The sequence below is a fragment of the Triturus cristatus genome, chromosome 12, assembly GCF_964204655.1.
Source record: "Triturus cristatus chromosome 12, aTriCri1.1, whole genome shotgun sequence".
Lineage (NCBI taxonomy): Eukaryota > Metazoa > Chordata > Amphibia > Caudata > Salamandridae > Triturus > Triturus cristatus.
Window position 1 is genome coordinate 96855918 of NC_140595.1, and position 14260 is coordinate 96870177.

Consider the following 14260-nt stretch of genomic DNA (forward strand, 5'->3'; position numbering starts at 1 on the left):
CATGTGGAAACACCTTGTCAGCAGTTGTAAAAAATCTTTTTTTTAAAGTTAAAGGTGTACACCAAATTTAGATAGTAGGAAAGGGATTCAAAGAGAAACGACTAGAAGCTGTAACAATATATAATATGTGGTCTGTAACAAATTACATTACATGGCTTGAACACAGCTCTTTTTCAATACCTCAAATGGGAAATGAACACCATCAGCAGGCACTTATTTCATCACCATTTATTTTAATCACGATTTGTCTGTCTTTTTTAGTGCGTGTGTAAGTGCGATATTGGGAAAGGGGTATCATTACATGCTACTGTAGATGTAACTGTAAATATAGTGGTATTTATTTTTTCCTAAATGTTTTTTGCAAATGCTAACTTTTAAAAATACATTGTAGATCTGCATCTATTGGCGGTGTTAATTTGACATTTGCGGTTTGAAGATATGCTGCATTTAAGCTATGTAGTGGATTATGTTACAGACCAAACAGTTTTATCTGGTTAGCTGATGCAGGACCACATCTCCACGATGTTGGAAGCCACACCCAAATTAAGGTGCAGCTTCCCCCAATGTTTCTCCTTCCTGGACATTCTATGTAGGATGAGGTGGGCCCAAGCTGGAAATATATAGCGATGGTAACACTTTTCTATTTTGGGGCTTGTTTCTGAAAAATAAACAAATGCAGACCCAGCTAACGTGCCTGGAGTAAATGGCATTGAACATTTTGACCTAAGGTGCTCCCAGTTTGTCAAGCGGATACATCTTAGACAAAATAATCCCATCTGATGGAGATCTTTAATTATGGTGAATAGGTCATTGCACGGCCACCGGAGATAGCCCTCCTCCATCACAGCAGTTTGGCCTCCAGATCCAAAATGGAGTCCTTAATCCTTAAGACCCTTTGGTCGAACTACTATCTATCCATTCTCACCATGCTGATATTTCCTTAATGCATGTCCACTCATAGGCACAGAAAAGTAGAACTGGGTTTACTAGACGTGTCTAGATTTGTTGGGATTGGAACTGCGTGTAATGGTGTGTGTGTGTGCGCGCGTGTGTGTGTGTAAATAAAAATTGACACTGGCTCTAAGATACTCTCCAATGTTTGGACAGCCTATGCACATGAGTGAAGTGGCTGAAGAAGCAAGAGTATAGGGGTTATGTGGAGCAAACCTTTTGGTAACTCACTGGGTTATCTTCACTCGATCCCTAATCTGACTACCCGTGGGATTATGCTAGGCAATACATCGCATAGAATTTAAAGAATTTAAGTTTTAATGTAATAAAGATATTTGTAATGAAAATTAAAACCTTTCGATTCTTTTGTGTTGTTATAGCTCCGGATGGTTGTTTTGGCGGTAAGTGTGCTTAAAATGCTTGATTCAGAACATTTTTCCCAAATATTGAATTAACTAGCACTAATAATCAATGTCCCTTTAAAAATATTAGATATACACCAATCCAGAAGATCCACAGGTAGGCATTCATTCTTTGAATATATGAATAGAGTGAGGCCTGTAGATTGTTTTTCTTACATTCATGAATTGCTTTTGTCAGACCTGTTGTTTGGTAAGCACCGATTTAGTAAAGAACATGTTATATGTTTATCTAGAACATTATTTTTTTGATGTGAATAAATATGCAATTTTAACATACTATTTATTGTTTCCGAAAAATTAAAACTAGGCTATATTACTAAATACTACTAAGCCTTTTGTGCTTCCTGTTTGAGAAAGGTAGTTTTTAATAATTAGTCTATTTGGCACAACCATGCATCCAAAGACTGCAAAATATGCAGGAAGTTCTCTTCTAAGACCCTGAAAGAGGGCCGCCCCCTCATATGGCTGCAAAGGACCCAGGCCATGGGAACAGGATTATTACAATTCTCTGATCATGAGAAGATACAGCTCTTCCAGCTTTCTATAAAAGGTGCACTAAAAAATAACATTCATATTTAACAAAGGTGTTAGATACTGCAATTTTCTCCTGACATGATCTAAACAATGTAGTGGTTCCAACAAAAATCATCATTGATGGCTGCATCAAGAGCTCAAGTCAAGTCAATAATCTTTATTCGGATAAAAGACAAGATATCCATAAAAGATACAATTCATACAACAATATTAAACTCCAATAAAAATGATATGAGTCAATTATATACATTTCCAGTAAAATCAATAATATAAAATCCCTATATAAAAACAAGTTAAAAAAAGAACAATCCAATGCGGAAAGCCTTTATATACGACAATCTTACATGAAAGGGGGTAAAATATATCTGTGTGTGTCAAATCATTCCCAGACAAATTGTCCATTATCTGCTTCATTGGGCCTCTCCTTTGGTCAATCTTAATTTGACTGCAAGTCTCAAAAAGTGCACAGTGCTAAATAAGACAAAAGGGTCAGTCGACATTTTAAGGAACAAAAGGGCCACTTTGGCCTGTCTAATTTTAGCTTGTTTTAAGACTGTTTTTAAAAACCGGGACCTTGGTAGTGCATAAAAGGGACAAAGAAGGACGAAGTGTAGGGTGTCCTGCGGAGATCGCAGATCGCAGCCGCAGCACCCTTTTGTCCTAACATCGCTCACAAAGCCAGCGGGGACTGACAAAATGTGATGCACAAGGTTTAACCTGAATCTAGTCATCAGGAATCTATCCTGTTTGTTGTATGTGTTAGACAGGTAGGCTTCCATCCCCACGGAGGTTTTTGTGAGCTGATAGTCACGGACACTATGTTTTCGGCCTTCTATTTCCTCTCTTGCCCTGGCTATATGTCGTAGGTGGTCAGCCTTGGTGAGAACCAGATCATTCTTGGCCAGTGTAGAAGGTTTGTTGAAAAAGGATGCATGGCCCAATGTATCTAGTGCCTCCCTGACGTACTTGAGCCAAGGTATTAGCAGGCCCTTATCCCCCCTCATGCAATCCTCCAAGATTTGTCTAGTTAACAGTGCCTCGGGGTTTGTCCAGATCTTGATCCAGCAAATTAACGGATTAAGCTGTATCCTGTCACCAAGGTGAGGAGTGCCCAATTCCTCGTGGGCGATGTATGAGGGGATACATTGGGGCACTTGCAATAATCTCCTTAGGAACTTGTTTTCTTCCACTTGGATTTTGCTTGGATCTATAAAACCCCACAGCTCGCTCCCATACAAAGTCTTAGCACGGCAAACTGACCTATATAGCATTACTATTTCTTTGGGAGACCACCGACCCAGTCTACTTGCATAATTCATGATTGACCCCGCTGCACTCGGGTGTTGACTGCATTTGTGCTTTGCAAGGGGTTTAAAAGAGAGGTCCTTATCGAGCATGATCCCCAAATAATTAAAGGTTTTTACCTTCTCAAGTTTATGGGTGCCTATGGAGAAGGTGTAATTCCTTAGAGGCGTTTTGCCCGCTTCCATGACATAAGACTTTGATAGGTTGGGAACTAAGTCTAAATCTGCCATGAAACGTACAAAGCCGCTGATGAGGGTCTGCAGGCTCCTTCCTGTGCGTGCCAGGAGTACTGCGTCATCTGCATAAAGGAGGACTGGTATACTTCTCCTCCCAATGCAGGGACAATCGGCCTCCAGCTCTCTGAGTGCCTTGTCAAGTCCATTAATATAGAGCGTGAACAAAAAAGGGGCGAGGATGCACCCCTGTCTCACCTATCCACTGCACCCAAAGTCCTCTGTCACTTCCCCTCTCTCACCAAATCTGACTCGTGCCGTGGTGTTTAAATGGAGTGTTTGTAGAATATGAATCAGGCCAGGTTCGACGCCCATCGCAACCAGGATCTCCCACAGTCGTCTTCTGTTCACGCAGTCGAATGCTGCTGAGAGATCCATAAAAGCCAGGTAAACGGTGCCTTCCCTGGCCACAGTGTACTTCGCTGTCAGGAGGTACAGGTTAAGGCACTGATCTGTAGTAGAACGCCCATTTCTAAACCCGTATTGCACATCCGTGATGATGTTATTTTCATCGGCCCAAGTCAGCAGACGATTTAAAACAGCTCTTCCTAAAATTTTTGCCGAGACATCAATAAGGGAAATTGGGCGATAACACTGTGGATCGTTTTTGTTGCCCTTTTTAAATATGGGTACGATCGTAGCAGTGGACCAGGATCTGGGCATGCCTACTTCAGTGGCTGTGTTCAGCACCCTAGTCAATACCGGGGCCCAGAGATCTACCTGGCTTTTAAAAAGGTCGGGGGGTATCCCGTCTGGGCCTGGGGCCTTCCTCATCACCAAGCACTCAATTCCCAGTGTGACCTCCTCGACCGTGAAGTGGGACCAATCGTCACCGAGTGATTCTATGCCGATATTTGGCAACTCCTCCGACTCACCACGGTTGTATAGGCCACTAAAATGCGCCATCCATTCATCTGGCAAAATATGGGAAGCCACCTGGGGCTTATTTGGGGGTTGAAAACATGGGGCGTTTATAATCCTCCAGAAACTGGTCATGTCATGGAGCTCTGCAGCCTCTTTCAGGGATTCCCATGCCTCTGTTTGTAAGGATATTTTTCGCAACTTCGTTGCCTTTTTGTACCGGGCCCTACACGCTGCAATCTCTCCTCTATTCCTAGGGGCGGATGATAATGCCATTTTTAGGTCCCTATGGGTTCTAGAGCAGTTCTTATCGAACCATCTAGGGCAGCAATCTGCCTGGGACCTTGGTTTACTTCTTAAGAGGGTGTCTATATGCTGTGCGGTGCCCTCAAACGCTGCAATCAAATCCATCCCCTCAACCGTGGGATCTAAACATCTCCACAGGTGATTCTCGGCATTGGCAAGGAGGGCTTTATGGAGTTGTTCTCCATCGATGTTTTCCCATTTGATTCTTCTTCCTTGATCCTTTGCCTTGAATACACCCGTGGTGGTCCTTCTGTCTATTTTGGTGCCTGGGAGGATGTCCACTAGAAGCATAAGCCAAGGGGTTATGATCGCTAAACACGCTGGGTACTATCATAAACTTGCCTATACTGTGTATTAAGACAGTGGGAATGAAGATGTAGTCTATTATTGAATTACAGCCTCTTCCTTTAAAGGAAGGGGCTATATCCTCAGAATTCCCCCGATCAATCAGATCCATTGTGTGGGTTAGGGCGAACTCACTCAATATTGTACTCAGGGAAAAACCCTCTCTGGAATGCTCCAAGTGCCAACCCTTAATAGAGGGGCAATTATCCCAAGTGCCGCCCTCCCATTTCAAGTGTGGGCACTGGTGGCAGTTAAAGTCACCCATGAGAATTAGTTGATAGCCCTCGTCCCCTGAGTTCTGAAGGGTGGCCAATCTTTCCTCTAATTCCATCAAGTTTATTAATGATTGTCCCGCATTATAAAAATTTATAAAAATCAGCTTTTGACCCACCAATGTGTATTTTATGCCCTGAAGGCAGGCAGAGTCCCACCCCAGATCTTGCCATTTCCCCTGCAATGACAATGCTACATACGTGATTAAACCGCCTTTGGCTCTTCCCATGTTAGATTTCAAGGCTGGTACAAAAAACATTTTATATCCTTCCAGGAATGGGACAGTTTTGTTGGATTCCCATGTTTCCTGTAGGCAAATGATTTGAAAGTTTGTTATAAATGCTAACCATTCAGTGTTATGGATCTTGGTAGCGAGTCCTGAAATGTTCCAGGAAATGATCCCCAAATCCCTGGAGTTTGGAGCTATGCCCCTAGTCTTGCTAAGCATCGTTCTTAGGGAGGGGCTCTTGTCCAGACCGTGTGATGTTAGCGGCCTGTCTTCCGTTTCCGTCCCTTGCTCTACACCAGGGGCGGCTACTACCACTTGCTCCGGGATCCCTATGGCATCTACAATATTGACCAAGGTAGGATTTACCTGCTCAGGCACCATACTCCCTAATTCCAACAGTCAGTCCTGTTCGTCCAATGCAGAGGGACAAGAGAGCGGTGCAAATCTATTTGTGTCAAATACAGGTGCCACCTCCCTCCGATTTTTGGGGCGCCAAGGCCCCCGCCATCCTTGCCCAATGTCTGGTATGTTATTCCTATAAAAAAAATGCAGGGGTAGCATCGATATAGGTGACTCTAAGCCCCCGTACATGTCGGTTGTCAAGTAATTCTCTCACCATCTCGGGGTGTCTAAAATTAACTATGATACAGTCACCTGTGAAACTTTTCGCGCTATTCCCGATCCAGGCCACCCTCCTAGCCATTAAGATGTGCCTGTGTTCGAGCCTCATCCCATGTGGTTTGTTACGCACCCAGTGTGCGGTCTTATTTATCAGGGTGCTAGTTGATTCCTCGACATCTTTATTAAGGCCTGGAACACCTACTAACACTAACGTGTAGGGACTGGATGCAGGGGGTAAATCAAGAATCGGGAGGCCTGGGGTATTCTGTGCGCAAGCAGTGTTGTTGCTAGTGTTGGGCCGGACTACATTCTCGTTTAGACCACAGGGGGCGGTGTTTGGGTCGGGGGGGGTGCGTGTGTTACCCTTAGATTTTTGTCCCGGGTGCTTATTGCCTGTATGTGCTTGTACTAAGGTGGCTTCCCTACAGTTACTATGTTCAGGTTCGTTATTAAAGGTAACCGTTTTGTCACAGGCAACCCTGTGTGACTCTTCTTCATTCCCTCCACCCTCTTGCCTCCTCTGTGGGAGGATCCCATCTGGCTTTTCAGAAACTGATTCCACCAGCCTCCTTATTGTGCGTTCCAAACTGGAAAGTGCTAATAATACCGGGCCTAGATGTTGGACTAATAGCTGTTCCAATTTCCCTTCCAGTGCTGTAGTGGCTTCGTTTAGCCCTGTCGAGCCAATTATGGTTTTACAAGTTGTGCATTTAGAGCACTCAAGGTTCTTGGTGGTCTTGGTTGGTCCTCTGCGACTAGGCTTACTCGCGGGATTAGGGGTATGCATCCCTCCTATGGTTACTGGGCCTGGCCGTAATTGAGATCTTTTCGAGCGAGTTACCACTTCCCTGGTGGGTGATTGTTTGGATTCAGTGACTACTGCTGGCGAGAGTGCATTTGCCCCCCCCCCTTTCTGCTTCTCCTGAGACAGTGTCAGGGTGTTGAGAGCCAGCAGCTTGCGGCTCCCTGGAAGTCGGGGAAATAATTATGGCAGACGGGCTTTCTAGATCTAGGGACCCCCGTGGACTAGGGTCCGCCACCTGCAAAGGGTCAGGGAGAGTTCCTCCCGGCGTTACACTGAGGGCTAAGTTTCCCAGCGAGGAACGTTTCTTGGCTATTAAAGCGTCCAGGGAAAGCCGCTTTTCCGTCAGTAAGATTTCATGGGCAAGTAGGGACTCTGCTCTTACGATAAAGGCGTCCAGGGTCCCCTTAACCCCTCCCTCCGCCCTAGGCTGAGGGTTCTTGCTCTTTACCATGGCGATAGGGTAAGGGACGGGACGGGCCAACTATAAATTTAATGGGCACCGAAGGGGTAGTGCAGGACACAACATAGATCTCTCACCACTGCCTCCAACCAATATATGAGGCGGGATGAAAGCGGGACTTTTGACCGCAAAGAACGGGAAAAGTTAGCGGTCAACAGAATACAATGGATACACCCAGTGAATCGACATCCGCAGCAATAGTCTCAGTGTCCCAAATCCTGTAGCAGCGGTTTTGTACTTGCCTTGCAGGACAGTGTCTGGTAGGAGAGGGAGCAGGATGAGCGATTTGCCCCGGCCCGCCCTCTGCCCGGGCTCAGCCCGGCGCCGCCCGCGCGCGTCCCGCGACGCGGGGGGATCCACGTCCTTTCAAGCGCCTCCGGGCGCGTGCTTTGCGTGAGGCGGGCGCTGGGGCACCTGGGGAATGTAGTCTCCCCGCTCTTCGGCCGCACGATGGTGAAGCGGCAGCAGGGGAGACACGGTGTTAATTAGCCCAGGAACAGCGACGGGACAGCAGGTCAGGGATGGCGCCAACAGACTTTCCCCCACAGGATGTCCAGTTTTCAAATTGGAAGGTTGTTTTGGCGGTAAGTGTGCTTAAAATGCTTGATTCAGAACATTTTTCCCAAATATTGAATTAACTAGCACTAATAATCAATGTCCCTTTAAAAATATTAGATATACACCAATCCAGAAGATCCACAGGTAGGCATTCATTCTTTGAATATATGAATAGAGTGAGGCCTGTAGATTGTTTTTCTTACATTCATGAATTGCTTTTGTCAGACCTGTTTGGTAAGCACCGATTTAGTAAAGAACATGTTATATGTTTATCTAGAACATTATTTTTTTGATGTGAATAAATATGCAATTTTAACATACTATTGTTTCCGAAAAATTAAAACTAGGCTATATTACTAAATACTACTAAGCCTTTTGTGCTTCCTGTTTGAGAAAGGTAGTTTTTAATAATTAGTCTATTAGGCACAACCATGCATCCAAAGACTGCAAAATATGCAGGAAGTTCTCTTCTAAGACCCTGAAAGAGGGCCGCCCCCTCATATGGCTGCAAAGGACCCAGGCCATGGGAACAGGATTATTACAATTCTCTGATCATGAGAAGATACAGCTCTTCCAGCTTTCTATAAAAGGTGCACTAAAAAATAACATTCATATTTAACAAAGGTGTTAGATACTGCAATTTTCTCCTGACATGATCTAAACAATGTAGTGGTTCCAACAAAAATCATCATTGATGGCTGCATCAAGAGCTAAAACATTGTCAACCTTTGCATCTACCATGTCAACTTGAACAGCGGTGTCTTTACAAAGTTGGCCACTGAAACACCATTGACAAAGAAACAATTAGCGACACCCCTGCCAGTGACCTTTACTGGCTAGATTGTTCAGCCTGCTGATAACTACCATTAGTGCCAGTTTCTCATTAATTGCCCAATTATCCATAGTCAATGTTGACTGCTCCTTGACAGTGATTCCGTCAGAAGCACCTTCATAACTGATAGTTACGTCGATAATGACACTATTGACAGCACCTTCAGAAAAGTCCCTCAAGACCAGAAACACTTTTGTCTTCACCAAGAGCATTAAGATAGTTGTGTTGCCACAACTGACTTCACTGAGAATGGTATCCTCTCAACCACTGCCAAAAAATGTACTCTGAACCTACAGCCTGACACAGCTGAGGACCAAATGCCAAGAGGCTGTTGAGGAAGAAGACACGAAACCCATCAGTGGCCTTCAGGACAAAGATAAGCAGGAGATCACCAAATGACTGAACCTCAATGTCCATACTGCGAGCATGAAGAGGGTAACCGATGTTAGTATAACCATCCCCATTATGATTGTTATTATGATCCTCACTGTGATGATGACACACCTGCCTGTGCTTCAGATTCCCCCTATCTTGTAGAGGACTTTCAAGAAATCACTTCTACTCCAGGTTTCCCAGTCAACCTTGACCAGTGGTCCAGGCTACTCTACCGCTGCCACCACTACCACTGAAAGAAGCACACCTGCTCCACAGCTGTCCCCATGTTAGCCACAGTAACCTCAACTGCAGCAAACGCCCCAAATAATAGCTGCCTCAACAACTGCTGTAATTGACTCACGGCCTCTTAATGTGACTATCAGAAGAAATGATGGAAGAAGATAATGAGAAATAAAATATGGAGTGTGAAGTTCTGCATTATGTCGCTTGCAGGTTTGGTGGAGAATAGAGCGACTATGTCTTTCCATTGACCAACCCCTTTGACCGCGCTACTAATGTACTTGGCACCGGATGACATCACAGAGTTTCATTCATTAGTTGAAGTGGCTTCTGAAATTTTAGAACTGCGATTGGCAAACAAAGAGGCAGATTGCTGGTATGATATTTGCAAACCACCAAACAAAATTAACAAAGAGTGATTCCGATCATTGATCGTATTTTAGCATGGATTCTGGCAATGGTGGCCAAAATGGTTCTGTGGCTAGACAAAAAGCAGATTCCCCCCCCCCCCCCCCCTCTCCCCTCCCAAACAAGCACACAACACTTTTCCTATCTCATTGGTCATCCTAGAGCAGATTCGCTAATGACCTAGTCTGCACACTAGGGATTTCTTTTCTTGCAATCTACCTTCCTGGAGTTTTCCAGTACACACTATAACTTTCTTTCATGTAGTTACCAACTGAGAAGCCAAAAAGCATCACCAAGAGGCTATTACTCATTCTATTAACATCTCAGTAATATTTGATACAGTTTAAAAAAAAAACCTTAGAAATACTTGTGTTTCTGTTTGTGGCAGGACTACTTGACCCTACGATGCACATATTTTTGACTTCCTACAAAGACTAGTATAGGGGATTCTGTCAAATATATATATACATCTGTGTTATCAGATCATTGATTTTTGTGTGATTCATCTTTACTGAGTTTTGACTTATTAATCCATTAGGGACCATTTCAGCCATTGAAAGTGGGTGAAGGATGGACTAGGTGATGTTAGGAAATCTGCACACTCTGGCTACTACCTCTCATAAGTGTGATTTGCAAACTTTTATACTCCTCAAAATCTTTCGTGAACTTCTACCTAAAACCACACAAAGGGCTTTCCACCTGCTTAATTAAACAAAATAAACTGTTATGTCTGAAAAAATCTTTTGCATTTGAACAGTTTATCTTTTTGTTTTTTTTCTCCGAAGGTTACATTATTTTCCCAATTGCAAAACTCCTTCTCCCTACACCCTCACCAGTTTTTTAAGTGTTCCATTCCCAAACTAGACCAAGGTTTAATTCTGCCCATGACATAAGTAACTCTCACACTTTCCAGGGTGGAAAATATTGAATACATGCTCACAGACTCACTAGTTTGTGGTTATTCCCAAACCTTGAGGTGATCCCAGCTCTGGAATGTCCCTCCATGCCCCTGCAGTAGGATTTACAGAGCCATCATATCACATCTCCATCGGGTATATAATGTATGCGTACGTTACTTCACAAATGCAAAGTTGAGTTTGTGAATATCAAACATAGATTTGTGCTTTTAAAATAAGCCTAACCTCTAAGTTAGACTTGCACGTGGAAATGTTTGAAACATTTGAGAATTTCACCCCGTCTCTAGCAAGATAATACCCTATTTAGTTGTGCCAGATCCATGGCTGCGGCCTTAAGTAGAGTAGAGTAGAGTCTCCCTGCCTGCCACGAGAAGCAAAACTGATCATATGAAGACCTGCCGAATACTGGATATGCATGAGAAAAAATGTCTAAGAAATAATTCATCTTTGTTGTGGTGATGCAACTCTGCCAATTTTTGTCAAACCAACATTATACAATTTATAACTACAATTATGTCAAGATGGACTGCAGATGGGTGGCACTATGGGCAGTACTGCCCACTGGGCCCTTGGCACATGTAGTACTATATACTAGGGATACTAGGGACTTATAGGTAAGTTAAAGCTGCCAATCAAGTGGGCACCAGTTTCATCATGTTTAAAAGATTAGCACAGGCATTTGCCCACTGTTTATCAGGGGTAAAGAGCAGTGTTCTAAGACCAACAAAACCAGTTAAAGCAAAAAACTGTTCGACTACCACACAAAAGATCGTCATTTCCAACAGACCGCATTGAGTTGTCTTCGAACTTTTTTGCAAAAACCTTATCTCCCATCACCCTTGGGCAGCCCCACTACGCTTTTTATGATTATGAACAGGGCACTGGTGTTGCTCTTAGCAGTGTCACGTTGCAAACTGGGGTGGGAAGGGAGACACTGAGTTCCAGTCTCCCTACCCTTTTATTGTTGATGGCCATTGAGACTTTTTGATAGATAGGATATCTGGCCTCCTTCAGCCTCCAAAAAATTTAGGCTGAAGCAGGGCCAGGACAGGTGACAGCAGCCATATTCAGAGAGACTCCTGGCTGGGTCCTGCATATATATATATCTATGGGCCATAGAACATTTATTTTTGTTTGACAGAAACAAGTCCATTAAGCTGGGATTTCTTCCTGCAAATCACAAAACAGTGCCCCTGATGAGCAGTAATTTTCCTTTCTTAGCTTCGGCAGAGACTGCTTTTTCTTGTTCCTAATAGTCTTACCTGTGGTCGCACTCACAAATAGTAAAAAGTGCATGTGGGGCTGCCAACCCTGAATAGGGCACAAATCCCATCTCTGTATGCTGAGTCCAGTGGCAGTTGGGACAAAGGATTCTAAGGCTCTGCCTTCGAAAACTGTCACGACCCAGGAGGTTGGTGGGAGAAGTGAAAGAAACTGGCTCCAGTACAAATCAACCTCTCGACAAAAAAGGAGCTCAGTGCTGAGATGTGAGTGAACTCATGCCTACAAATTCTTGTGAAGGAGAGATGGGAGTAGGAAGGAAAGAAAAACACACTGGAGGTTGGTAAATTGTTTTGCAGTAGTACAGGTTGGTACACATCTCTCTCTTGCAAATGTGACAAAGGGACAGCACATGCTAGTAGATTTGTTGGCCTTACAATAAAGACAAATCTACACAGTTACGCAGTGTAACGGGTATGTATGTACAACACACTTCCCATTCCTGTTTAATTCACCAGATGCTTAATTAAAGGTAGCTTTTTACAAACCCAGTAAGTACCAGGGGAGACCATTCCCGAGCTCAGGAACACCAGGAGACACAGAGGAACGAGTGTGGCGTTAGTATGAAATCAGGTGTTGAACATTCAAAGTAAAAGCGGGAGCCTTCAATAAAAATACAAAGCAAAGAGAGGTAGAAAAGTCAAGCAAATTTTGAAAGATACAAGGAGAATGGAACAGAATTATGGTGGATGAAGTGAGGATATGAGAGCCAAACAATTACGCTGTTACATGGCAGGTTCTTCCCACTAACTGGATGCTTCTATCGTCATTGAGTAGAGCCATAAGGAAGTCAAAAATTGACTTGACCTGGGGAGGTGATGAGTTAAGGAGATAAGGTATGGAGAGTAAGGTAGGTAGCAAGAACAATTCACAAAGGTGGAAACAAGCGGTGGTACATAGAGAAAGAGGTAGAGAGAAGGTTTTACTGTGAGAGGGAGAGCGATTTGAGATACAGAAGAAAATAAGGGTGAAGGGGTGAGGTGCTTAGAAGTGCAGTGGAGTAAGGTAAGGTAAAGAGAAAGGTGAAGTAGAGTGAGGAATGAGAGGAGAGGTAAAGTGAGATATAGAGATGAAGAGGTTGAGGTTGGTAGTGACAGAAGTATAGAAAGACGCATGGGACAGGTATGGTGGGGGACTAACATGAAAAGAGGTATATAATGACAGATGAGGTCAAGATAGTGACGCATGGAAGAAGATAGATAAATGCAAAGAGTAGCAAAAATGAGGTGTAGAGAGTAAAGAGGTTAGGTACAGAAGCAGAGATTACTTTTTATTTGTATTATTGGGGAAATGCAGAAAAATACAACAAACGGAAATTAAGGAAATCGAAATGAAAAATAACAAACAGATCAAATCAAACTGTAAATCTATTGAACTAAAACAGGAAGCATAGCATCTTAGTATAGAATACCCCATAATTTGTCATAAATATTACTTGTGATTGTGACAAATAAAGCATATCAAATTTACGAATCTTAAGCATTTTATAATGCCATTGACCAACCGTGGGCAGGAGAGGGGTTTTCTAGTGAGTAGTTATTAATGATCGAGTGATCAAAAGTCCAATAAAAACTTGTCCATATTTTGTTAACAAGTTTTCATCAAGACCAGTGAAGATTGCTTTTGGAGTTGGTGTAAGTTGAACCCCAGGTTGCAGATCTGAGAAGCAAAAATTATTGTTCCAGAATGTAACTAGATGAGGGCGTTCAAAGAGCCTATTGTCTTGATGTTCCACCTATATATCTCTCTGCACTATGGAACAGGAATGCATTGTAGAACAGGAGCACAACCAATGTGCTAGCAAACTACTTGCAGGCAAGTCATCAACTATTTCACATAATTTGAATTCAAACATTCAAAAATGAGAATTACATTCTTCACAGGCATGACGACTTGGGCAAATCAGGCCACAACATTAAAGAAACGCGTCACAAAACATATGTTTCCAGTCTCCTAAGTGGCTGTTAACACATCTAGGGCAAGCTTCAGAAAACCGGTAAGAGAATTTTTTGAGTTCCTGAGGATATTTGTTGAAGAATGCCACGCAATGGAAGTTTGAACTGCTAAGTGCACAGTAGGTGAAGTTATTCATTTTGGAGGAATCCGCATCATTGAGAATTATCCCTGTTGAATTGATCTATTTCCTTTGAAATAGGCAATTTTTCAGTGTATAACCGACTAGTTATTTCTGTAGTTTGTGTAATGAATAGTTTGTGTAATGAAGGGAATCTGAAATTGTTTAATGTAATGAGTTAATTATACTTAAGCAAATTGAGCCAACCAGCCTCCACCATCTCAACTGTT

The 14260-nt window shown here is 43.2% G+C and overlaps 1 protein-coding gene across 1 annotated transcript in view; it reads left to right on the forward strand.

The window, feature by feature from the left end:
* The window catches only part of HORMAD1 (HORMA domain containing 1), an 863212-nt gene that overhangs the window by 336008 nt on the left and 512944 nt on the right, over nt 1-14260 (forward strand). The window contains exons 6-7 of the mRNA XM_085638767.1: nt 1332-1352; nt 1444-1470. Coding sequence (XP_085494893.1) covers nt 1332-1352; nt 1444-1470 — 48 coding nt within the window. The remainder of the gene's footprint in view (nt 1-1331; nt 1353-1443; nt 1471-14260) is intronic.